Source organism: Ursus americanus, chromosome 18 (assembly GCF_024610735.1).
Source record: "Ursus americanus isolate L20-20 chromosome 18, mUrsAme1.1.p, whole genome shotgun sequence".
Classification (NCBI taxonomy): Eukaryota; Metazoa; Chordata; class Mammalia; order Carnivora; family Ursidae; genus Ursus; species Ursus americanus.
In genome coordinates this window covers 13,254,222-13,281,112 of record NC_142144.1, presented here as the reverse complement: position 1 = coordinate 13,281,112, position 26,891 = coordinate 13,254,222, and the positions used below count along the sequence as shown (strand labels likewise).

The 26,891-nt window shown below is 45.4% G+C and overlaps 1 protein-coding gene across 1 annotated transcript; it reads right to left on the bottom strand.

Moving 5' to 3' along the window:
* Positions 1–1,159: 1,159 nt before the first annotated feature.
* On the bottom strand, positions 1,160–26,839 carry STOM (stomatin). The gene is made up of 7 exons (XM_045791036.2): positions 26,682–26,839; positions 16,086–16,189; positions 14,911–14,983; positions 13,756–13,838; positions 10,081–10,284; positions 8,794–8,928; positions 1,160–3,178 (listed from the first exon to the last, which is right to left on the bottom strand). The coding sequence occupies exons 1-7, from the start codon at positions 26,740–26,742 to the stop codon at positions 2,984–2,986; spliced, it is 855 nt and encodes a 284-aa protein (XP_045646992.1). The 5' UTR covers positions 26,743–26,839; the 3' UTR covers positions 1,160–2,983.
* Between the last annotated feature and the right edge of the window lie 52 nt (positions 26,840–26,891).

Sequence of the window (26,891 nt, the reverse complement as noted above, 5' to 3'; positions counted from 1 at the left end):
GTGACAAGGGGAGTGGAGAAGGAATTTTCCAGGTGAGACATGGAGGGGGTGGGGGGGGGTCAAGTCCTCTCAGGCAGACTGTGCAGCAAGTACAGAGGGAGTGATGAGGGAGGATGTCATGCTCAGGGACAGACAACAGCCTGTAAGGCCGGGGTGGGGGTGGGGGTGGGGTGCTAGGCCTCACATCTGAGAGGTGGGTGGGATCCAGGGGAACCTCAACTGTCACGCTCAGGGATTCGGACCTGATCTTGTAACTCCTGCCTCACCCCAAAGGGTTACTTTCACAGTGAAAGTAATCAACTTGACAAATGCGGAGTTCTGGAACAAAAGCATTTTCACCTGGAGCTTCTAGAACCTTCCCTAAGAGGCAGGTGGAGGCCTGTCTAGGCAAGCCAGCTCACATCCTGGAAACTTGTGGGAGGACAATTTGCAAGGAGACCTGCCCCCGAATTCATTTCCTCTACTGCCATTCAAGGTAGTTTATTGGCCAATTTCAGTTTATTGGTGGCTGTGGTCTTTGACAGAGCTCCACAGTGCTCGGAAAAAGGAAGTCGTGGAGGCAACAGAGTCGCTTGGACTTCGTGTTTCTCTCTCGAAGGCAAAATAGTGAATTGAGAACAGTATCATATCAACCACATAGTTTCTCTTCTTAACAACTTTTCCCCTCAAAAAAGTGACCTTGTGTTTTGTCATCTACAATGTGGATGTCATCGTGATGTACCATGACAGGCGCCGAAGAGGCTGGCCTGGGCTCGGATCCTGTGTCCGACCTTGGGCTGGTCAGTAGGTATTGGTCGTGTACTTGGGGCCGGGCAGTGTGCAAGGCATTGCAGATATGATAGACCAATGGGTGACAGAAGGGGAGTTCCTGTCCTGTTTGGATTAAAGCAAAGAGAAATTAAACTAGCGACGGGTTCAGGGTGTCTGAGGATCTCCAACTCCCCAGGGAAAATAAGTGGGCAGGTGCACCAGAGGGAGTATAGACAAGAAAGATGACAGATGGACAATTGTAAGCTCTCCTTTTTTTGGCCCACAAAGAGCACATGAAGAAGCCAATGTAGCCAGCCCAGGACTGATGGGAGGATCTCACACGCCACCTCTGAAAAACGAAATCCACAGACACTAAATGCAGGCAGAAACAGACTCTCACCCAAGAAAATGAGTAAAAGTGCACACTTTATTATGTACAGCATTGGAAAGGGAGGCCACGTGGAAAACCTCTCGCAGCAACACTCACCCTAGACCCCTTTTATGCTTCCTCCCTCTCAAGCAATGTAATCCCAACCTACTGGGCTATGAATCCACGAGGGAGAGAGGCGAAGACTGGTATCTGCAAATAGGGAAACTCCAGGAGCAGAAGCACGGTTACTCGAAGCCTGAGAAGAGATTTTCAGCCAGGATGTGGGGTTGTTTCCTGGTCCTCATGGGTCACCGCCTCACCAAAGAGATAAGATCATTATTTAAAATGAGTACCTTGGGTTCCAAGCCAAAATGCTCCATATATACCTAATAAACTCATCTGGAAACTTGGATACATGACTCAAGGTTTCCTAAAATAAGCTTGGAAATGGGGGATCGGGGAGAGGACACTCATAGTCTGGGACTGACAGAGTGATCTCGCTAAGGACAGAGATGCAGGGTGGCTCTGGGTAGGGAAGACCTGTCTAGGTGAATTCAGAGCCTCAAGAAGGAATGTCGCCATTCAGGTGTTTGGACCAGCAGGAAGAATGCCAGTTGCTCAGATTCACAGGCATTTGGAAAACTGAAGGTGCTTCCTATTACTGCAAAATAAGCAGCTGTGGTTCAGAGGGGCTGAGCACTTCCTCTTCTGGCATTGACACAGGTGACAGAAAAAGAGGATTCTGCAAGTAGAAAAAAGACCTAGATCCGTATATATATATCCTAAGCTTGACAGTGTCTCCCCAAGCTCATTGGCTACAATGTGCCCAATATATTGTGAATTCCTTATAGTATTCAATGAACAGGACTAGGAACCAAAATATTTCACAGTGTACAGTAGTTAATAGCATGCAGACAGTAAAGCAGAATGGCTTTCTGAAGACATTTTTTTAAAAAAGTATTAGTCCTTAAGCTATTCAAATGGGTATATAAACAATTGTTTATAGAATTTAGAGAAAGTGTCATTTAAAAAAATCAAACTATTGAGAACCTGATATATGAAAATAGGCAAAAGTGAGAAAAAAGCACTTTTGTGACAAGTATTTAGCTGGTTTGAAAGACCACAGGGGAATCATTTGGTCGTAGAGAGGCCCAAAGAAGTTTCGAGCAAAAAAAAAAGGAAAGAAACATATTATTCTTAAAGGATCTTTGTGACAGTGGATTTAAAAGTATGTCAAGGGTTAACATCATCTTTCTCACTGATCTTGACCATTTCCTCCAATGTTGACAGGTACAGGCAAGAAAACGCCTCCCCTCGAGAGAGGATCATTTTGAAACATGGCCTGGGATTAGAAAGTAAGCGGATGGCAGGAATGTTTCCTTAAGATTCCCCGGAAGTAAGGCACGTGTGGCCCAGAGAAGCTGGTCATTGCCTAAGGTCTTTGCTTTCTGCAACGCATTTGTCCAGCCAGGGTGTCAAGTGGAGGTCATAACCTATTTTCTTGCCTTTGGCCTGCCTGCAGAATGACCCAGTGAAAAGTCAAAACAAGCGGGATTGAACCTATTCCATAATGATCTAAATATATGAACTTTAAAATATTTTAAAGAGTAAGAAATTATCTTCTATAAATCACCGGTCCCTTCCCTGCACCCCTTCTCTTTCTCAGTATCTACAAGCTAACAATTTTCATCTGTTGCTAGGATCACTACACATTCTAAGAACCTTGCAGTCAACATACGGAAAAGGAAAGAGAGGAAGGATAGTCGAGGTCCCGCCCTCCTCTCTCCTTACAGGTTACGGGCTGATTCGGTCCCCACTCTACCCTGGAAAGGAAGGGCACATCTCTGCGTTGGCCTCGGCGGCTCAATGTTTTGCCCCCACAATGCCTTGCAACATGTCTATGGGCAGGGGGAAGACGATCGTGGAGTTCTTCTCGGCAGCGATGGTGGTCAGCGTCTGAAGGTACCGCAGCTGAAGGGCTGCAGGAGACTCGGTGATGACCATGGAGGCCTCTTTCAGGGCCCTGGATGCGTTCATTTCTCCCTCGGCTGCAATGACCTATGGCACGGGAGGAGGGAGCAGTCAAAATGCAGAAAAAGGCAGCTGTCCACCAGCAGTCTTCAAACCCAGGTACGTACATTAAACCTTCCAGGGCCGAGCCAAAACATTTTAAGAAAGCAATTTCCAGTTACCCAGTTTCCATATGTCCTTTTTCTCATATCTGATTTGCCTGCGTATGTGCCTGAGATCAAGACGCCCTCTTTTACTGTGACCTTTGGTGCACGCTTCAGGGGACCAGAGAAAGGGACAATTCGAAATACTGTGTAGGGGTGGAGAGTGACTAACGACTGGATACGAATCCTTTTGCAAGTCACATGGCTTTCCAGTTCTTTGATTTTTAAGAAAGGAAAAAGAACCTCACAGAACTGAAAGTTGATGACCATTAAAAATACTTTCTGAGGAGCGGGTGGGTGGCTCAGTCGGTTGAGTGTCTGCCTTTGGCTCAGGTCATGATCTCAGCGCCCTGGGATCGAGCCCCGCGTCAGGCTCCCTGCTCAGCGGGCAGTCAGCTTCTCCCTCTCCCTCTACCACTCCCTCTGCTTGTGCGCTCTCTCTCTCAAATAAATCAATAAAATCTTTAAAATATATATTTTTTGATGAAGATCGCTATGTAATATTTTTAGCACATAAATTCAGAGGCAGTGCAAAGAACTGCATGGTGTGACTTTAAACAAAACTTCTGTTTCCACCCACTTATTTATGTAAGCAAAGGTTCTTAGTCCTTAGATCCATAAAAATGAAAAGTTAAGACCAGAATTGATGTTTAATCTTTTGGCAATATGTAATAGCCAGCTACAAAGACATGAGTTCTTCATCTTGCTAAGAGAAGCATTTCTAGTAAAAAAAAATTATTAAGGAGAAATTCTGAAACATTTAAATGCCTTGCTTGTAGTCGCATGAATTTTTTAAAAAAATTAATTTTAACTTCAATACTAAATGTGTTGCAGTAGAGTAATAAAATAATTCATGACAGAATATATTGTATTAGGAAAAGAAATCGTGGAGGAGGTAGAGTGAAAATATAAGGAGAAAAAGGAACAGTGAAACATGCCCGACTATGAAGAGCTTATCTACATATTTTAAATAGACGACGGAGTCATTATGTTATTTGAATTTCACTGGATACATTTAAAAGAATGAGGTTCACAGTTTTAGTGTAAAATGTCACTATTTAAAACATGCCAGGGATTATATGCTCAGCCAAGTATATCAATTCAAATGAAAACTTTTACAGGTCTATCTAAAATGTGTGATGGGGACATACAGTTTTTCTAAATTCTTTGAGAGGTTATGTGAACATAAAAGTTTGAACGTCACTGGGGTGGTGGGGAGGCTCTGGAGTGAGACAGGCTGGAGCTCAAACCTCAAACCCTTAACCAGCTGAGTGTCCTCGAGGGGGTTCTTTAACATTCTGAGCTCCGGTTTCTTCTTCTTAAAGTAGGAGAGCACCTGCCTTCTTGGGCCACGGGGGGGGAAGACAGAAAGCCGCACTGCGTGCGGTACGTATAAATGGAGGCTGTTGTATAGGAATGGCGAGTGGGAAGTCAAGACCTGATTTTCGGATCCACCTATACCTTGAAGCATAGAAGATTTGGAAGCCAAACAAGGCAGTTCCTTTTATTTCAATCCTCAGAAGAGGGGTGAAGATACCAGGATCCTCAAGCTTAACTGTACTGTTCCACTAGGTTATTTTCACATGGATTTCAAAATACTCATGGTTCAGAATGCTCCCGTGAGAATCAGAATCAGAAGCAAGGGTCTTAGGACCCGTGGAGTTACACTTACTTATACAGTAAATGTTGGGGAGCTAGGGGTCAAGCCCTGTGCAGGAGCTAGGGGGAGAGAGTGGACCCCTTGCCTCCTTCGGCAACTGGTCAAGGAGGGGACACAGGCACGGACACAGCCAGCTGCGTCCCAGCGTGACAAGCATTGACAGAGACGGGTACAAGGCACAGTGCTAGCCCTCAGAGGAAAGCAGTTTTTGCAGAAGGTGAGGTGGTGAGATAGAGAAGTTGAACAGGACGGGACGAAAGCTTTGCTGTTTGGACAAAGATGAAGAATACTTCAGGCAGCACGCATGGAAAGGTACCGAGGTTAAAAAAAAGCGGGCGCATTCTAGAAAAATGTAAGCGGCTGAATGTGGTGTGAGGAAGAGGGGAGCCTGTGGTGTTTGGTCTGCAGCCTGTAGCCGGTGGGAAGGTGCTGAACAGTTTCCAGCAGGAACCTCATCAGATCTCGCTGGAGAAAACATGCTGACAGATGTCTGAGGACAGATGAGGAGACACGGAGAGCTGCTGGTGGGACAGCCCCAGAGAGACCGGGGCCATCTGCCAGTAGTGGGGATGGAGGGAGGAACAGGCTGAAGGGCTGTCAGGAGAGCAGAGTATGGGGCTGAGTGGGTACAGGGAGGGAGAGGAACAGAGGTGGAGCCCCCGTTTCTAGGTTTCGGTTGCCTGGGTGGTCCCATTAGGTGAGATGGGGGAAATTGGATATGGTATTACCGAGAGAAGGCACTCAGTTTAGAGGACAAAAACCTTAATTTATCAGGATGTATTACCCCTCCACCCACTCAATTAACAGATGACTAGACCCGGGAAGATGAGCCTGAAAGCACGTGCCAGCATTCTTTCGAAAGTTACGAGACAGGAAATCAGGAGGGGTGCAAGCGGAAAGGTATTACATTTCAAGTCGTTAAGAGCGGGTCTAAACACTTGAGAAAGAGCTTCGGCTAACGTACTGTCAGGCTTGCGGGAGAATCTGTCCTCCTTTGTGCCCGGCTCCGTCCTCTCAAACCACGCTTGGGGGCACTTGGACGGTCATTCTCTTCATTGCATGGTGCGCCTCCGTGTGAAGAAAGCACACTTTAGCCATTTGACGGCAAGGGACACACGGGCAGTTTGCAGTTTGGGGTAACGCAAAACGCTGCTGTCGACACCCTCGTACGTGCCTTTCGGTAAACACACGAGGGCACTTCTGTTGGGTACACACTGCCAGATGGTTTTCCAAAGTGGAGGCACCAAATTTAGAGTCTCTAACAAAATTAAGAGCGCCTGGTCCTCCCTCACCCACATGCGGGTCTTTTCTTTTTCTTTCTTTCTTTCTTTCTTTCTTTCTTTCTTTCTTTCTTTCTTTCTTTTTTTTTTTTTTTTACCATTCTGGTGGATATCCAGTGTGGCATCTGCGTGTGATCTGAATTTGCATTTCCCTGATGGTAATTAACTTGAGGAATTTCTCTCTGGTGTCTTAGTCTAGAGACCCTCCCCTTTTCTTTCACAATTTACGTATTGAAGAGACAGACTCCCTCTTTTCCATGAGAACCTGAATACATGATTTTTGAGTTTTCGGCCTTATGGTGGTTGCACGGTTACTGTATTTTACGGAAGGGAGAGACTCCTTGTGATTCTATGTGTTCACCCTCATCTTAAAGGCAGTCACTGCCCAGGTCCACGAGAATATTCTAGATGGTCCCTACGGTCTCATCTAAGTGGGAGCCCAATAATTCAGCATTCTAACCGGCTTCCTCCATCTCCTCCCATTGTTCTCAGGAATTTTCTTTCCTGGCTGGTGGAAACACTTGCACAGAGGCTCTGCCCATCACAGTAAGTCCAGAGGTAGCAGTGAGGAGCAGAGGGGAATTCTAACTTCTACGGCCACTCATCAACAGTGTGATCTTGAGGAAAATCACATAAACTTCCTGGGCTTCATTTTTTTCATCTGAATAGTGGGATGGCAAATAAGGTTCATTTTTGGAGCCAATTCCAAGCAGTTGAGGCTTGTTACCTGGAGGGCAATAGGAGGGTTCTGAGGTCAAGTCGAAGCTCAGGGGAAAACAGTGCTGTGGTTAATTACTGGCAGGGGAATAGGAGGGTGGAGGGCAGCATCTGGGCCAGGTTATTTGTCACCTTCAGAAGGTGATCTCCAAGGACCTTTCGGGCTCTGATAGTCTAAGCCGTCTATGTATGAGAAGTTCCATTCAGTATGGCTTGGAAATGGGGCTGTTGGTTAATGACACATTCTAGGTAAAAGCAATTCCTAATTTTCAAAATACGAATTAGATTATCGTAGGGCATATTTATGTTACCAGAAATGTCACTTAGTCTTCTAAATGTGATGACTTTGAGAGAGAGAGCACCTGCAGGTTCTGCAGGATTACCAAGTTGTCCTCATGAGCATTAATTATCACGTTAGGAAAACCTAACCATTCTGGTTAGTAGAAAATTCTGGGCATAGACTGTCAAAGGATTTACTGTTCTATTTGGTGCTGGCTAAGAAATTATAGTTCCCGATTTGTGGCTTAAAGGGCTTCCTACTAGAAGGTTAGGGTTTTGTGCTTAGCCGATTATCTCCAGCTACTACTGTTTTCCAACAAAAACAACAGATTGGTTTGCTCCTTGTGTCTTGGGAGATCAGTCAAGTTCATAGCAACCCCTCCTATGAGAACTGACCCTCTTCCTCCACCCATTCATATACAGGCAAGGGCCTGTGGGACGTTATTAATATCTGACTTTGCCCTTTTGACTAAACTTTGACCAAAGAAAATCTCCTTGCTGTGAATTTGGAATCAAGGCTGGTCTGTCCCCTTTAGTGTTCACCTGGGGAGTCAGACACTCTGCCCACCAGCTGTCAGCAGTGAGGTGGGGCCCAGGAGATGGAATGATAAGCTCCCTTCAGTCTTGACTCCAATTCTGCGGTCCCTGGCTCCAATTCTGGAGACTTGAGTCTGCTTCCCTACCGTGGGTTTGGCGAGATATCCCGGTGTGCTTATGTATTAGCTCCAGAAATCCTGTTTCCTAGGTTAGATGAATAGATATTTCCTCGATACCTCTCATCGGGGGCACGCACCCATGCGGGCTCCAGAGGTAGGCAGGGATGGGGATGACAAGGAAGGGGGGGGGGAAGCAGACATCAGCGATGTCTGGGAGTAGAGAATAATTAGAAAAAAAATAAAATCTTTGAATGAAACAAAATAGGGAAGGAACAAATGGTAAGCACACTGACGGGACTGCCCAGTTGCTCTGAAGTCAGAACTGTTAATTTGTGCTTAGTGGGGGACCGGGAACACACAGTATGGGACACGCAGTCACAGAAGAAGGTAGCTTTACACGCACTGCTGTGCTCACAGGATGTCGTTCAGCGAAACGAGCAAGGTAGAGAACAATAGGTATGGTATGACCCTACTTTCGTAAAACAAACAAGCCAGCAGTCTAACACCCACGTCAGGTAAAGCCCCAGTATAGACACTAAGCTGTCCCGGGCAGTGGCCCCTGGGGGGATGTGGCTCGAAGCGACAGGGAGGCTTTCAACTTGACTAAACACTTGAGGATTATTTCCATTTTTATATCAATGTTTTACTGTTTTGTAATTAAGAAGAAAACTCAATAGGAAAAAAAACTACAGAAAGAAAGGAAGAAACGAAGAAAGAAAGAAGAGATTAAAGAGAAAGAAAAGAGAAAAGAAAAGAAAGGAAAGGAAAGGAGAAGAGAGAAGAGAAGAAGAAAGGAAAGGAAAGGAAAGGAAAGGAAAGGAAAGGAGAAGAGAAGAGAAGAGAAGAGAAGAGAAGAGAAGAGAAGAGAAGAGAAGAGAAGAGAAAAAAGCAAAGAAAGCAAAGCTACCTTGGCGCGGGCCTCCCGGGAAGCTTCTGCCTCTGCAGCCATCGCTCTCTGGAGCTGCACGGGAAGCTTCACGTCCTTAATTTCCACGCGCTCCACCTTTATTCCCCAGTCATCAGTGGCGTCATCCAGGGTACACTGTTCGGAAGAGAGAAGGCCAGCGAAGAATGCTCAGCCCAGCCCAGAGGCCGAGGGCAGCTCAGTGGGCTGGGGAGCGGACAGGGCGCTGGGGGAGAGCCGGGAGAGACGTTAGTTACTCTATGCCGGGCCGGGTCCCGGGCAGCTGATCCGGGTCTGTTACTATGCAGGGGTTGGCAAACTTGTCCTCAAAGGGCCAGACAGTGATTGTTTATTTTCAGTCTCTCTTGCAACTATTTAACCGTGCTGTTGTAGGTCAAAAGCGGCCATGGATAATATATAAACCAGTGGGTATGGTCTCCCGACCATGCTTTACTATTAAAATAGGTGGCAGCTAGCGCCGGACCTAATGTGACTCCGGGTGAGCCATTGTACTTTGTGCTTCAGCTTCGTCCCTTTACAAGGGGAGGAACGAAACCTTCCGTTCTGTTTCCTGCGGTGGCTGTGGGCATCAGGTAAGGTCATAGATTTGACACATGATGACCTTTACACAAATAACAAGATCTCGGATTCTAGTACTTCACCTTTTTTGGACAAGTCAGGTGTAACTCATAATCTAGAACTCTAGGAAGTTCAGAACGCATACGAGTTACAAGGGAGTCATGGGACTCGCGCAGAGAATACAGCTTTCACGACACCCGCACTCTTCTAGAAAGGCCTCAGAACTATTACGCTAAAGAAAAAAGGTTACTGCTGGGGCGCCTGGGTGGCACAGCGGTTAAGCGTCTGCCTTCGGCTCAGGGCGTGATCCCGGCGTTATGGGATCGAGCCCCACATCAGGCTCCTCTGCTATGAGCCTGCTTCTTCCTCTCCCACTCCCCCTGCTTGTGTTCCCTCTCTCGCTGGCTGTCTCTATCTCTGTCGAATAAATAAATAAAATCTTAAGAAAATAATAATAATTAAAAAAAAAAAGAAAAAAGATTCCTGCTAATTCTGGAAAAAAAAACCCTACACTGAAGGGAATAAAAAAAATAATGCATGTATCTGAGCTGTTGATCATGAGCTATTTGTGAAAAATATTCCCTTCCATTGAGTTTGAGAAAACCCTCCTATGACGAGAAAAAGGTCGGCCAGTGATTCCCCCCCGATTGGATTAGCCAACCGCTAACCCTCTGGCTTCATCTTGGAATTTCCGCTGACTCACAGCCTCACCTGCATGTTGTGTGCAATTTCTTCTCTGTCGGAGAGGATCTGGGAAAGGTTCTTGGTGCCCAGGACGTTCCTCAGAGTTGTTTGTGCCAAAAGACGGGTTGCCGAGTCGGCGTTGGTGATATTCGCCACGGCCAGGGTGGCATTCTGGACGCGGTAATAGACCACGCCATCCACACTGATTGTCACCGAATCCTTGGTGAGGATCTGTAACAGAAAGAAAGCCATTTTACACCTGCCAACCAACTCCTGCTTTAACAGAACTGTAGGCAGCGTTCTTCTACAGAACATCTAAGACACCGGCTGATTGTCTTTAGTAAGTGCTACCGACTGAATGTTGTGTGCCCTCCAAATTCAGAAGCTGACAGCCAACCCCCGTGTGATGGCAGGAGGCGGGGCCTTTGGATATGATTAGGTCTTGAGGGTTGAACCCTCATGGTCATCTAGGAACGAGGAAGGAGCCCCTCATATAGGCACTGTGTCTGCTGCTACCCTGACCTTGGATTCCAGCCTCCAGGATGGGGAGCAATAAATTTCAGTCGTTCATGAGTCGCCCAGTGGGTGGGATCTGGTTATAGCCGCCCGAATGGACGAAGACAACAAAGCATCCTAACAATGCCTTTAGAATTTTAACAAAAAACATTACTTCAATCACTCAACACATCTGGAGACACCGACTCGTACTTTCAAAGAGGGTGGGGAATCAAGGGAGCCTTGATGGGACAAAGGAGGGACAGTTGTAGGTGGCAGGGGTGACACCTGGACTACGTCTTGCAGGAAGAAATAATTTCCCAAGGGTGGCGTGAGAGCATGCAGGGCAGGGAGCACAGTGCACGAGATGGCACGGTGCTGTGGCAGAACCTAGGCTTCATGAACTCTCTACGGCAGCACAGTGAGGTCGAACCGAAGGGAATGAGGACTGTTGTTATAGGGAGAGGTCAGGGTAAAAATATATTTTATAGCATGCTACATAAAAATGCTTTCCAGGACATCATGCGTCAATGCTTCTTCCTACCCCCTTCAGGGCGGCTTAGTTTGGCTTACAGGTCCTTGGACAGCCGGCCCTTGGGTCTCACTCCTTCCCACTCCCTCCTGCACACACGCTACACAGGACAAGCGGTAGGTCCCACGAACACCATGTTCCGTGTCCCAGGCCTTCGTGCCGGTGTCCCCTCTGCTTGGATGTCCTCTCCTCTCCTCTCCCTCACACCATCAGATGGGCACAAGATTACTCATTATTCAAGACACAACTCAAGTGTCTTTTCCTCTGTGAAACTTCCCTCACTCGGCAGGGTTAAATACTTTTCACTTTGCACCTTACTGCAGTGACCGTGTTACTGGTTGACCTCGTTGCCTCTCTACTGGACTACGCATTTCTTTTCTTTTCTTTTTTTTTTTTAAAGATTTTATTTATTTATTTGACAGAGAGAGACAGCCAGCGAGAGAGGGAACACAGGCAGGGGGAGTGGGAGAGGAAGAAGCAGGCCTCTAGCAGAGGAGCCTGATATGGGGCTCGATCCCAGAACGCTGGGATCACGCCCTGAGCTGAAGGCAGACACTTAACGACTGCACCACCCGTGCACCCCTGGACTATGCATTTCTTGAGGGCAGTTTGTCTTTGTCATCTCCAGCAGTGGCAGACTGTTGGATACAGAGCAGGTAGTGAATAAACGAGAGATGACCTGAAACGTGACCCTAGGAATACAGTGATTGAGGCAGAGCGTGGGAGGGGGGGTCAGGAGACCTGAGCTGTACCTCCTGTATCTTCCTTGGTGATCCCTAGTGAGGCTCTTAAACTGCTAGACCTAGAGAGTCCGCATCTCTGAGATGGCGCTAATAACGCTGCCCAGTTCTACGCAAATTGCTTGCAAACTGCTTTGAAGTTGAAGATCCGGTAGAACCAGGCTCTTTTGCGAGTGTGAAGGGCTCTGTAAATGGCAGGTAGTAATGACAACGGTCTTCCATAGCTGTTTATCCCCGTCAGGCAGGAAAGCAGTTATCTTTTCTTCTGATAATCTAAAAATACTTCTAATAGTATATTACCATCTTTGTGTGAAAATTAATTATTTCCCATGATGTGATAGGAAAATGTGTATCATTTCTAAACAGTCTCTTGCCCCTGCGACTGCCACAGCCAGAGCTTTCTAAAGCTGCAGCCTCTCTGCCTGCTGTTTATCGTGGGCAGAGTTTTTATCTTCCTTCATATTAAATTCACAGGGGATCGGAAAAAGGACTGCTCGCCAAGTTCCAATCCACTCCGCGTTCAGCAGCTCGCAGGAGAGGAGAGAGCTGTTGGAAGGCAGCAGCTTCCAGCAAGCCTGCCAGATGTCTGCAGTGTTTACAGAGGAGAATGCCAGGACTCCCAGCTGCCCTGCCAGGGGCTCCTTGTGAGGGTCAATCTTCTCTGAAAGATGGGAACGCATGCAGAGAAGACAGCACAGCTCTTAGCCTTGTTCTTGTGGGTATCAGTCATTCCTGGTGTCCCTACATGCATGTGGGTTATAAAGGCCGACCTCACCCACTACTTGGATGGGTACCAGCAAGGAGGTTCCTACGCTGGTTCCTGGAATCGGGGACAAGAGAAGGCCATAGGGCCAGGCTCCACCTTCCTGCTGTGCGCCTGGCCCCTGGCCAGGAAACACTTGACACTATTCTTCGGTCCCTCCCTTCATCCTGTTTCCAGGCTTTCTGTCTGCCTCGGTCATGATGCCTCCCTAGACGTGCGGCCCAGGATGGCCCTCACTACGTCACGGGCCATGAGGGAGCGAACGTCGGGTGCATTGAGCATGGAGCATGGAGCTGAACGTCGCTCCCGGCTCTGCCACTCTGGTCTGGTGGAACCCCTTTGCCCCACGGCAGTTACACGCTTTTCCAGGATCCTGCTGTGAGTCTCCACTGTGATATTACTTGTGAAGTAGTTTGAAAGAGCACAGAGTGTTACTATTATAAAGCATTATATGCTTCATCTAAAATGGCAAATGAGCAGCTCCTAATTCTTTATCTAGAATACAATCAAGAACTTTAAGGAGAATATTGCACTAAGCCGGATTTTCTATCCGAAACCCATAGCAGAGAAATGTGGCAGGCAAAAGGATGACAAACATGATAATGCTAACATCACACTTACGTCAACATTACGCCACGCTTGGTGATGATACACACGTAGCAGCACCGAACTATTTACCAGCCACTATTCTAGGCACTGCACATATAACGTCTCAGGTAGTCCTCACAAGAACCTTCTAAAGCAGGTTCTCCTAGGGACACTTGGGTGGCTCAGTCATTTAGTCAGTAAAGTGTCTGCCTTCGGCTCAGGTCATGCTCTCAGGGTCCTGGGATCAAGCCCCACGTCAGGCTCCTTGCTCAGCGGAGAGCCTGCCTCTGCCCCTCCTACCTGCTTGCTCATGCTCTCTCTCTCTCTCTCTCTCTCTCTCTCGATCTCAAAAAAAAAAAGAAAAAAAAAAGAGTAGGTCCTACTATTATGACCTCTAATTTTACAGATGAGGAAACTACGGTACAGAGAGGTTAAGGAACTTGCTCAAAGCCACACAGTTAGAAAATGGTGACAGCAGACAGGCTCTACGCCCATGCTCTCACCACCAACATAGTCTGTGCTTCTCTCATCGCCAGCGACTTTCACACATGACCTCTGTTATTGATGGCAAAAGCCCACCTTACCTCCTGAGGAGGAATGTCAAATGAAATGGTTCTCATGTCCACCTTGATGAAGCTGTCAGTGCAGGGCAGAATAAAAAACAAACCTGCAACAAAGAAACACAGAACATTATCGAGCGACACGGGCACCTTGTCCGTTCGTTCTAACAGAACCAACGTAGCCAGCGGAAGGCAGCTAGTTCGTCTCAGTGCACGGGCCAGATGCCAGGAATGGTATCCTCTTGCTCTCTCCCCCCACCCAACTGCTGCCACCGAGGCCCGTGACGTCATCTCCTGACTCCACCACCACTGGGCGTCTGGGTTTCACTTGGACCAACGCAATCCTTCCCACGTCTTTCTAGGTCTTCCAGGTTCTCTCCTGTGACCCGTTTTCTCGACCAAAGCACAGCAATCTTTCCTGACCTATGGACCCCTGAACGTGCCACACGGGGTCCCGCATGACCTGCCCCGGGGTCCCTCTTTGGCCGCTCCCCTCTCCTCGAGCTCTGTGCTCCCGCTGGGCTGAGCTACCCGCAGGCCCCTGGGCCCATCACACTGCCCCTGCATCGCTCTGCGCCATGTTGCCATTTCTGCTGGGAACACCACCCCTCTGGCCAACACCTCTCCGTGCCTCAAGACTCAGCTGAGATGTCACCTCCAAAGCCTGGTCTCATCCTACTAGCTGGGGTCCGTCACCTGTCTCTGGGGTTCCACAGCTATCTGCAATGACTCGGTCATAGGACTTATCACGTGGGATTGTAACGGTTTCCTTTTAGTGCCCGCTAGACAGCAAGCTCCTGGAGGGCAGAAACTATATTTTAGCCTCCCTTGAATTCCCAGAGCCTGGAATACAGTAGGGCTTAAGGGAAGTTTGCCCCCAAAAAGGCATAGAGAATAAAATCTAGGAAGCCTTTAGGAGTAGGAATTCTCATGCTCCAACTTCCACAGCTGTGGCTATTCTTGGCCCAAAATAATCTTATCAGCTGGGATGGGAAGGGGAGGGGAGCCCAGGGAAGGAAAGGGTGATTGTAGCAGGACTGGCCAGCACCACTGCTATTGTTACGCGGCGTCTGTTACGGTTTTCCAAGTCGACAGAGAAGGGACCCACGTGAGGGAATTCACATCAACAAGAGAAGAATTTCAGTCTCCAGGCCAACCACCCAGAATTCTAGTACTGACCAGGTCCTTTGGCTCCTCCTTGTAAAATGCGACCCAATCTAAAGATGATGGCTCTTTCATATTCTTTTATGATCTAGGTTAAAAACACAAATAATAATTTAACATGAGGAGTACAACTATTTATATATGCTATATATTTATAGATGGCTTCTTAAATATATATTCTGTTCTAAACAGGTGAGATGCCTCTATTTTGTTTTTTCTCTAAAGTCCAAAGAGTATCAGGGTGCCTGCCTGGCTCAGTCTTTAGGGAATGCAACTCTTGATCTCGGGGTCATGAGTTTGAGCCCCACACTGGGCGTAGGGATTTCTTAAACACATAAAAGTTAAAAAAAATAAAATAAAATCCAAACAGTATCTATAAATAACATGTCCAATGTTTAATTACCAAGCACATAATACCAAATAGTATTTACTATTTTTTTAACTGATTATAAAAGCAATAGTCATCGTATAAAATTTGGGCCATTTGGGCAGTATACAGCCGCAAATCCGTAACTCCACTCCTCAGCCGCTACCGTCACCATTCAGGTACTCATGCATTGTTAATACAGAAAAAAACAACAAAAACCAACTAAATTTCCCATAGCTTGTCTCCCGATTCCTTTAAATTATAATAATAAACTTATCTGAAAATTCTTGGAGCATATTTTACCTTCCTAGGAAGATGTAAATGACAGTCATTTGTCGAAGTATTAATAACTTTATGGAAAAAATAACCAGCCATCGGGGGGCCCTTACCATATGCCAGGCATTGGGATAAGTATGTTTAAATACATCATTTAATCCTCACAACAGCCCTATGAAGTGGGTGTTGTTACTTCCTCCCATTTTACAGGGAGGAAACGTGGCAAAGGTCACACAGTGAACAATGGAGCCGGCAAGCAAAGCCCAGCGTCTGGACTCTGGACAGGACCACCCCACATTCCTGATTTCAGAAGATTTCAGATGGGGATCCTTACTCTAACCAATGAGAAGGACTGCCTGGACAATGGCTGAAAGGAAGTCCCCAAATCCCATTACAAGAGGTGACTGGAGGGAATTTTCCAAGGGAGAGATGAAGGAAAAAGAATTCAGGCCGGTAGGTCTCTCTCTTTTTCACACACGTACACACAATGTGGGCTTATGTGGTGACGGGGTGACCCCTTTGCAGACTCCAGTGACATAGTCTTTACCTTTATGCACATCCATATCGATATTGGGAAAGTTATAACCGTGAACAAGAACGAGACAGCCACCAAAATCCAGCCACAAGGTCCAAGGCCTGTACTGGGGCCATCTGTGCAAACAAAAAATATACAACTCTTGTCATTGTTATCAGCACATTCCCACCACTTTCACCCTCTGTTCACTGAACACACCGAAGCTCGTTGGCATCTACTGTTTTACACGGATTTCCCCGTCTCAGCCCTGTAACAACCCTGACGTGCAGCTGCTGCTGTTTCTCATCTACTTAACGTGACAAGGATTTCCCACTTTATTTTTTATCCTGAAAACATTTATTAGGCACCTAATATTTATTATGTCTTGTGCTCTGCCCTGGAGTGGTAAAAGTGAGTAAGATCGGATCCCAGCTATCAGGAAAGTTCAAGTTCAGGGGGCAAGACAGATAATTATAACATTAGGCGGTAAGTGTAGACATAGACTGTCGAGCATTTTGAAACCACAGAATAGGGGTAACTTACGCAGCTAGGACGGAGGTGACAGTGGGGGGGGGGCGGGTACGTGATGGTGGAGGTTGTCAGAGGGGCTTCCTGAAGGACATAACAGTTAAGGAAGATACCAAAAGGGCAGGGAAGGAAGGCAAAGAGCATTTAAGCTGACAGGCAGCTTAACTAAAGGTGAACTGCACGCGAGTTCACGGCACCTGCACCGTAATTTATTACCCTTCTCCGGATGATTAGACACACTGTTTCTGGTTTCTTGGGATCATTAACAATGTATCATAAACATCTTTGTACATAGCTTTCCTCTCACTTTTCTAATTGCTTCCTTTCCTGCAACATGAACTAGCTCTTGTCTTACTAGGAAGGTAATACACGCTCCACTGCAAGAATTGCAGAAAAAGTATAAAAAGGGGGAAATTATTCAATCCAGAGATGATGAATATTCTTCCAAACCACACACCTTTATAACTAAAATCTGTGAACTATTTTTCTCCCCTCTATTATTCTCACCTTTTTTTTAGCCTTTGTTGCTATGCATCTGTGCTTTAAAAAAAATTATGTATTTATTTGAGAGAGAGAGAGAGAGCACGAGCAGGGTCAGGGGGAGGGGGAAGCAGACTCCCCGCTGAGTAGGGAGCCCGCCTCCGGGTTCAGTCCCAGGACCCCAAGATCATGACCTGAGCTGAAGGCAGATGCTTAACCGACTGAGCCACCCAGGTGCCCTTCATCTGTGCTTTTTCTGTTTTAATTTTTTTTATCAGTTATACTTGTATAAAGTTTAAAAAGTCCCAAAGTTCTCCAAGATTAGTACAAAAAGAGAGCAGTCCCCTGCTTACCTCTTCCAGTTTTGCTTTCCTCAAAGGCAACTGCTCTGTTGGCTGAGTATTTTGGTCTATACCTCCATGTTTCTAAATAAAATGCTGATTTTGTTACTTGTTGCCTTCTCCACTTTGAGCATGACTTAATGACTTTCCACTATGGAAGAGGATTTAGCTTCTCTGCACCCCATAAATATACCCCTCCTTCTAATTATATCATCATTTTGGTTAGGTTGTTTTCAGATTTTACATTTCATGAATATGTAAATGCAATTCAAAGCTAAGCCAGGTAGGGATGTCTAATTCGTTTTTCTGTCCCATACCACTTTTTGGGTTTTTTCTCCATGTCTTGCTTTTTCTTTCTGCTTAGTTTTTAATGCATGTATTGATTCAACCTCAAAGCTCTCATCAATGGTCTGTCTCCTCTCACAAGGGTTAGGTATTCTACCAATTTCCTCTTCTAAGAGAGTGTCTCTTGAAGGAGTGTCTGGACTTGCTCTCTTTGGTCGTGAGAGCAGCTGGTCTGGGACTGCCTTCCCTCCCATCCTGGGAAACCGCCTTCACTTCCTGGGTTGTGTTTTCCACTTTCCGTATCCAGCATCTTCCACACTCCTAGCTTGTTTTTCCTCTCTGTGGAGGGCGGAGGGACGGAGAAGGCCCAGGGATACGATCACTTCTCTCATGAACCACAGAAAGCTTCTGCAATATTTCCAGGAAACTGTCTTAATAACGAGGGAGATCGGCAAGAGGGGAAGAAGCAGGCCGGGCAGTGGTTATGGCTGGGAAGGGCAAAGATGGCAGGGAGACAGGCCTTTGAAGCCACAGCAGGCCAAGAGATGAGCAGAGCTGAGGCTGACAGCATGGGAGAAGAGGGACACAAGGTGGCCTCCAGGTCAAGTGCTCTGAAACACAGGATGCAAGCCCAGAAATACTACAGATGACTTTGTGGTTTTCTGGTCCTGTGTCACAGTGTGAGGTAAACGTCCTACGCACACCTGGATAAAAGCGCCCTAAGTTAGTCTCCCGGAGGTTTCTGAGTTATAGTTTGTGGGGTCGTTGACAGTTTACTGAGAGGATATTCCAAGCGAGGACACACTGCTGCTTGCGCGGGAAGTTCCATTAGGCATTATCACGACTGACGATAATCACAGCTGTCACTTATAGACGATGTGTCACAAGCACTGTGTTCAGTTACTCGAGACGTGTATGTCATTTACTCTTTACAAAGCCCTGTGAAGTTAAGTGTTTCTTTTAAAGATTTTACTTATTTGAGAGAGGGAGAGAGAGAGAACACACGCAGGGGGAGAGGGAGAAGCAGACTCCCAGCTGAGCAGGGAGCCTGATGTGGGGCTCGATCCCAGGACCCTGGGATCACGCCCTGAGCGAAAGGCAGACACTTAACCGACTGAGCCACCCCGGCACCCTAAGTATTTTTAATTCCATTTTACAAATGGGGTAACTGAAGCAACAAAGCCTTCCCAAGCCACACTGACGGAGGAGGACCTGGGATTCAAACACGGGTCATCCTACCCCAGAGCTCATGTTCTAAGTCAATTCACTCCTTCGGTCCTTTGCCTCTGAATTAAAAAATCCTCATGAAAGGAGTTTTCGTGTTTGGAGCACTTTCTCAATACAGTATCCAAACTGGGAAAGCATGGTCGGAGTTCTGAGAATGGAATCTGATATTCCTACTGAGGAAGGCCTCTTAATTCCAGCTGGGCCTATTTATAGCATGACAGTCTCGAGGCTGGTGGCCAGGCTCAGGTCTAGGCTTCCAAAGTGAACTGGGGTCCAAACAAGGAACAGACTGGCCACAAATACTTTTCTGACAGCATCTGGTTCCTTCTAAAATGCTGCCCAAGCCTCCTGTTTCCAGGCAAAGCTCATAGCTCTGTGTCCTGAACATATTAGACTATAAACTCTCTGAGGGCAGCGATGTTTCTTATTCTTCTCTTGCTCCCGCCCAGTCTCTTCCCGTGTGTGTGTGTGTGTGTGTGTGTGTGCATACGTGTACACGCGCTCATTTCCACTGTGACGTGTTTTTGAAAGCCCCACATGAATACATGGGATTACAAATGAAGAGGAACAAGAAATGAAGTGGGTATCCTAAAAACTGGGTTGGTCTTTCACATCTCAAATGCTCCGCTGGAAAGAATCGGTGTATACCCCGGGGATGGCACTGTTTCGTATTATGCTAGTGCCTAAACTATCCCATTCTCAACCCTTGAAATTTGTCCCCATCTGGTATTAGCTCCTAAAAGGTATACAGATCACATGCCTCGGACAGGTGAGGCTTCAACTTCACCAGGCTATCAGTGAACCCTTCATCCTCCACCATTTCTGGGCCAAAGAAAAGAAATTCTCAGCTACTCCCCCAGATTTCATGAAATTCATTCCCTTCAAGTTTCTCATTCATTACTTTGAAGACTGGATCCTCCCTACCAGCTGCATGAGGTAAAAGACAAGTACTGAGCAATCAGCATTCCTGAGATACTCTGGTTGCTATTGCTGGGTGGGAACACTCCTAAAGATTAGTGATCCCATGACACTTGGTCATAAATGCTACTTGGCCACGGTTGATTTTTTTGACTACCAACTCTTCTGAAAACTGCATTAAATTTTTAACTGACCAAAGCAAGGTTTTGACAATGGATAGAAGTGGATACATCAACACTGTTTAACTCAATATTCAAACTGGGCTTATCTCCACGGAACTGACATAAATTTAAAAAAAAACACTGCTTTTTTCTCTTATTTTAAAAGTAAAATATTGTCCTCATAAAAATTTGAAATTGTAGCTAAGGAAATTAAAAAAAGAAAAATTATCTATACTTTCATTATCTCTAGAAGGCGATGATTTTCCTGCCTTGCTATGTGTCCTCTAAACCTTTCCTACCCTGCTTTTTTTTTTTAATGACATAATGGTATACATAATAATTTTGAATCTGCTTTCCCCCCATATTGTGAAATCTTTTCATGTCAGCACATACTCTTCATTATTAAAGGTCGAATAGTAATAGTCCATTGTTCCATGAACCTAATGAACATTTAGGTTATGTCCAATTTTCCCAAATAGAAACTCTGTTGCTCGCATATACACTTACTAAAATTTCCATGCATTTTTATTGTGCAAACTAATTTTGCTGAAAAGATGAAATTGCATAATTCTTAAATTTCTCTCATTCTGGAGGTATCTTTAATTATTACTAATAATAGCCATTTATTGAATGTCTATCACATTGCCAGCCACAAGTGGACTCCTTATATACCATCTTTCTAATATTCACAAAAGTCTGTAAAGTAAGTATGAAATATTCCTCCTGGAGTTCCAGGGTAATAAAGCAAAAGACTTTCTGAGCTGAGACAGAAGAAAAGAAACAAAACCACAAAACAAATGAAAACAAAACAAAACAAGTTGTATGGTAATTTTTGTTGGGTGAGCGTCCAAAAAAAGCAGTAAAATAATCTTTGCAAGTTGATAACACAGGCATAATTTCAGAACTCTACATGTCGTTCATGATACGGTATCAGCTGACTTACTAAAAGGGCTACTGAACTTGGCACTGCTGGAAATCATGTGCAATAATAAATTCCATTTATCATTGAAATTTTGTTCTAAAGTTCAAAAGATTAGATTTCCTCTTCAGGGAAAGGCCAGAAAGGTCTTACACAATATCTGAAAATCTAACTCAAGATTCGTTTGCATGAATACACACAAAACGAAAAAGATGAGCCCAAGGATTGTTGCAAGGCCTGAACAGCAACATTTAAGGCCAATCTTTTCCTTCCCCTTTCCTGGAAGGCAAGTGAAGCTCTTCACCGCTTTGTGCATTGCCAAGAACAGTGCTGTTTGGGTGGGGAGAGATAAGAGGGCTAGGAATTTGGTCTCACAAACATGCTAACAGCATGGTCCTAACAGCACTTTTTAAGGAGCAACGGTAGGTCGAAATGAAAGGTCTTGGCAATTTCTGAATTTTTCTGAAAGGTAGAAATATTCAGGATATAATATTTCTGATTATATCCTCCCTCTCCTTCTGCCCTTCCATGCCCTGCTCGTGCTCTCTCTCTCTCAATCAAATAAATAAAATCTTTTTAAAAAATAAAAATAAATTAAAAAAAAAGAAAGACAGGAAGGGTAGGGAAAAAACAGAAGAAAAGGAAAAGAAGAGAAATGGAGAAAAAAGTGAAGAGAGAAACAAAAATGAGGCAGCACACTGCAGAGAGAAAAATGACACCAGGTGGAGCGAGAGAGGGGCAGAGCTTAGCACACAGTAGGGACTCAATAAATGTATGTTGAAAAAATGTCAGTATTTAGTTGGAGATCACAACTTGCATTTGTTTGGGCAGAGGCTTTCAAAGCAACAAGCACACACTATAACCCATCTTTCAAATGATTATTTTAATTAGGCATGGTTTATAGTTCTTCGAATGCCCGTATCCTTAAACCTCTAGGGAAGAAATTATTCTCCCGGCTGGAGTGACTTCAGGCCAGATGGTATCAAGTTAAGAACCATGGCCGGAGACAGTACCTTTTCCTCCCTATTAGAAACCATCTATGGCTACAATACCGGACCAAAAGATCCGATACTGGTGAAGCATTATGGGATCTGAGTCATAAAAGGTGTTTACCATGAGATATTAGAAAAAGGGAATGGACAAACCCTTTTAAGAAGGATTTCCAATACAAGTTGAAAAAAAGGAGTCCTTCGCATTGCTTGAAAAGAGTAAGGAAATTAAGTGTAAATATTTTCTTTCCCAAGCATCTTGGGGGTTTTCTGTAGCTTTCCTCCATTTGACTGTTCTAGCCCTAAAGCAGGAGGAAAAAGAGGTGAGGGTGTCATGAGTAATTTTAAATTAGAACCCCCTGAGTCTTAAATAGGCTTCCTCTCCAAATCGCCTAAAGCACTTTACCCCCTCTAAAACACATTTAGCATACTTGTCATTATCCTATTCAAGGTCTATCTTCCTCATAGATTTTGATCTTCTTAAAACGACATAGCATGATGGTTTCAAAGCTGGCTCTGCCGTTTATTATTTGTATGATCTTGTGAAAGTTTCTTAATTCTCTGTGCTTCAATCTACTCATTTAAAAATAGGGCCAATAGGAGTACCTCCTGAGAGGGTTAAATGTGAAGATAGATGAGCTAATACAGCAGACATCTAGAGCAAAACAGGTACTCGAAAAACATCTCCCAAGTAAATGATTGTTGACTACAGTTCAGAATCCTTCTCTGTCCCAAAGCAGTTGTCAGAATGAATATGTCTGGGCTGAATATTGCCCATAGCTGGAAAGATAGAAACAGTTATATTCAGAAAAATTGGAGAAAAACAATTTCATAATGTTATTAAGTGAATTAAATTTAGACTAGAGCTGAAATATATTGAGAACAAAACCCCTCCTCCTTCTTCCATTGTGTTTTTCTTCCCCCCAGCTCCTTTATTTGCACATCTTAAAAGTATCTACAATGAAATTTTTCTCATAAAAGTCTTTGGAGGGCAACAACATTTTATATAAAAATGGGGGGGGGGGGGCTGGCTCGGTTGGTAGAACATGCAACTCTCAATCCCAGGGTCATGAATTCAAGCTCCACACTGGGCATTGAGCTTGCTTAAAAAAAAAAAAAAAAAAAAAAAAAAGTGGGGCGGGGCAGACAGAAGCACAGTTCTTCAACTGAGGTCAAGAAGCTGAGCAGTGGCTAAGAGCTCAGGGTTCTGGGATCAGATTCCAATTCTACCACTAACTTTTCTCAGTGGTAAAATGAGGGAAAAGAACAATACTTATATAAAAACCAACAAAAAGTACTCGACGCTCGGAAGTATTCAATAAATAGCAGCTGCTATTTTTATTACAACTTAAAGATCATATTGATACAGTTTATAGGCATAAACTTTTCAGTAAGTGAATTGCCTTCTGGGACCTAAACACTGCTGAGAAAATATCAAGACTAACAATCTGCCTGGGGACTCTATCTCTGGAGGAGAAACAGACTACATCTGAGCAGGACAACACAGCTCTAAATCATCTTGGACCGTCTTTCATACAACTTTTTGCCCATAAAGTTAAATTCCCTGCAATAATTACTAGGTTTTCTGAATAGTCATTGTTAACTTCATTCTTTGTTTTCCCCATTAATGAATTATCTCAATAGTTGACATTTCAATGTTTCAAAAGTACATTCACATAAATTTTCTCATTTGATTCTTGAAACCTTGGGAGACAGTTACTACGGGTAAGATTATGTCCAGGACAGAGATAAAGAATTGGCGAGGGAGGCTGAGACTTACCCAAGGTGACCCAGGTAGTAAATGATGGTATTGAGATCTCAATTCAGATCTTTGAATTCTAAATTCCACTCTTACCGTAAGTATGTTCACAACTGGACAAAGTTGGTATAATTTTTACTGGCTGATACTTTATGACAGACATCTTCAGAGGCTAATCTACTGAAATGTCAGGCTAAATGCCTGGGGTTTAAGTTTCTTTACCAATCCCAGAGTATAGACAAAGATTCAAAAAGAATGGAGAAAGGAGAATTGACACACACTTCCTTTTTCCCACTGACTGTAATCTAACCTTTTTCCTTCCACACTTCACAATGTATTACCATGACAATTGTAATTCCTTTACCAAGATAATATAAACCCAGACAAATAGTCTATCTGTAATAAGAACATATAATAAGGAAACGTCTTAATACACACACACACACACACACACACACACACACACACACACATATATATATGCATATGCCAGCTTTACTAGACATGGTCATTGGTTTGAGTTAATTTATGACCATTGATGGTTTAACTCAGATTAATTATTAAAGAAGTTACAAAGTTCTCCCCAATCTGATCAGCTGTAACAACTGAAATAAACAAATCAGTCCCTTGATTCTGCTTATTTTCAGGCATTCTCCCAAAGGGATATATTCTGTTGACATGCCTCTTAATTATAATAATACATTTCTTTGCAATCCACCTGCATTATTTCATTACAAAGTGAAGGCACTGGCTCTTGCCCTACTAGGTTTGGTCATATTCATATTCCTAAGACTGTCAGCAAAATCACAAAAGGACAGAGTTTGGGCTTTTCTATTCCACTGCCTCCCTCATAGGCAGCTTTCTGGAGATGTCTTATTCAAGAGGTCTGGACTGAAGCTAGGCTCCTTTGGGCTTTCTTTGTTGTCTCTCACCTTCAGTGAAGTACTGACGTCTGAGAAGGTCCTCTCTGGGGTATACATTTTGGAGGTAGCTCTAGGATAGGGAAAATGGAAAATCACATAGCCCAGCTTTGAAACCTAGCTCTGAAGCACACACATGTGTGATTTTTCTACTCTGAGCCCTGGTTTCCTTGCTGTAAAATGGTGGATAATGTTTTCCTTGTGGAGCTGTTAGAAGACTGCAATTAGATCATGTTTGTAAAGCACTTAGGCTCTGTTTGACCCATGGCAAGCACTCAATAAATTCTATTTAATAAATTCTAGTAATGGCTTTCCTACCAGTGTTGGATCTCAAAAGTTTATATTAAAAAAAAAAAGATGCTAGACTTCACTAGACTAAGCAAAATTTTGTTTGTATGTATAATTTTCTGAGGAGCACACAGTTTTCATTAGAGTCTGAAAAAACATTCTGTCTAAAAAAAAAAAAAGTTAATCGTAGAACCAAGAAAAAGAACTTAGAAGTGAAAACTGGTCTGTGACCATGAAAAAACAAAGGGATATTAAGTATAAATACAGATCACGTGTATTCCCAAAGAACGTCTACAAACAGATTTCCCACTGCTTTCACCAAACTGCTAATACTGTCCTCACAGTCCCTCTGTCTCCCACCAGAAAAGGTCAGGGCACAGAGGGAAGTATCCTACCCACCTTCCCATCTAGGATAAGACAACCAACTATGAAAGAGGTGGACTGCAAGTTTGAGAGTCGGTCAAAACCCGATTTAAAATATGGCCCCATTAATGATAAACTGAGTGACTCTGAAGTAATTCAACCTCTTTCAGTACCCGTTTCTTCAAATACATCCTTCCTGTTACACTACTGATTTGGGAAAGTAACTCTCCAATGTGCTTAGCAGAGAAAAGTGAGGGATAATTCTTTTGATGCTCCTGGGAAGGGTGGCTGGGTAAAGGAATGGGAGTTATATTAGATGGGTGGACAAAGCTTGCTTTACAACTAATCAGAATAGTTAAGTCCAATATCATGTTCTTTGTGGGATGCTGGAAAAGCCCACCCAGCCCCCCTAAAATGTCGCTCTCTATGTCAGCCTGTCTGAAATTCCATCCTTAGAAATAATTCCTTTGGATCACTACGAGCCCCTGGGAGGGACCCAGCACCCCCCCCCCCCCGGGGAGGACTGTCACCTCTCTATTGCAACCCCACCCCTACCCCAAGGAGTTAGCCAATAAAGGTTCAAAGTGATAGCCCTCTCAAGGGTACTAGTTCCTTCACAGGGAAACAAAATGGGCCACTCAAGGTTTTTTCCTTCAAGACAGGGAGGGCCCTGGTAGGGTGGGAGTACTTAACGAACTCCTGGTGAGAAACAAAAGCCCCGAAGGCGAGGTCCCCAGGACAAAGGGAGTAAAGAGGGGGCAGGATAGGGCAGAAAGTAAAGCTGGGAAGAGAGGAGAAAGAGACTTTCTTCTTTTCTTCCACAAATGTAACCTGTTATATGTGAGGGGCGGGGGCAAAACCTCACAGGTCAGTCTTGCTTCTTAAGATGAAATCGGCCAGAGGTAGGGCTGGGGGAGCAGGAGTTCTTTTCAGTTCCGGGGAAGGGGGGCTCACTCTGGGGGTAGGCGAAGGCTGGCTGGAGGGGACGGGGTGGGAAGGAAAGGGGAGTCGCGCGACAGGAAGACGCAGGGTCCTGGGTGTGGGGTGCAGGTTTGCGCCCCGGCTCCACCGCTCGCTGGCCGCGAGTCACTTAAGCATCTCCTTGCCCGCATGCATGCCACGAGATGATAAACGCGAAGCGCTGGCCCAGGGCCCCGGCATCTGGCAACCGCTGGAGCACGCGAGCCCCCGCTTGGCTTCAGTGTTGGAAACGTGCCCTGCAGTGGGTGCGTCCCCCGGGTGCCAGGCAAGCCGCAGGGCACTCTGCACCCTAACATCCCTAAATCTGACCCCCCCAGCCCGCAGAGCAGGGTTCGCTATTCTCAGCGTCACCGAAGCTTAAAGCAGCGGTCGCATGGCTCAAACGCGACGGAGACGAGCCTGGGACAACCAGGCTGTGGCTCGTTCCCGAGGGGAGGGCTGGGGGCGGTGGGCGACGGCGGGGGGCTCACCCCTGAAGGAGTCGGGGAGCCGCCGGGCTTCGGCGTCCCCTGTTTGCCGCTTCTCAGCCATGCTGCCCGAGCCGGAGGCGCCGCTCTCACGTCCTCGTCAACGATGCTGGAACAGCTTCCGCGAAGAATGCTTGGCAAAGACGCGGGGCAGAGACCCAGGCTCCAGTCTCGCCCCCTCCCCGCTGCCCGACCAATCGACGCTCGGGACGG

Excerpts from the sequence above, each read along its gene's own strand:
- STOM (XM_045791036.2), bottom strand. The coding sequence starts at position 26,742 with ATGGCTGAGAAGCGGCAAACAGGGGACGCCGAAGCCCGGCGGCTCCCC. Across the intron at positions 16,190-26,681 it reads GCTCCCCGACTCCTTCAGGG|ATGGCCCCAGTACAGGCCTT; the intron begins GTGAGCCCCCCG and ends TTGTTTGCACAG. Across the intron at positions 14,984-16,085 it reads CGATATGGATGTGCATAAAG|ATCATAAAAGAATATGAAAG; the intron begins GTAAAGACTATG and ends TTTTTAACCTAG.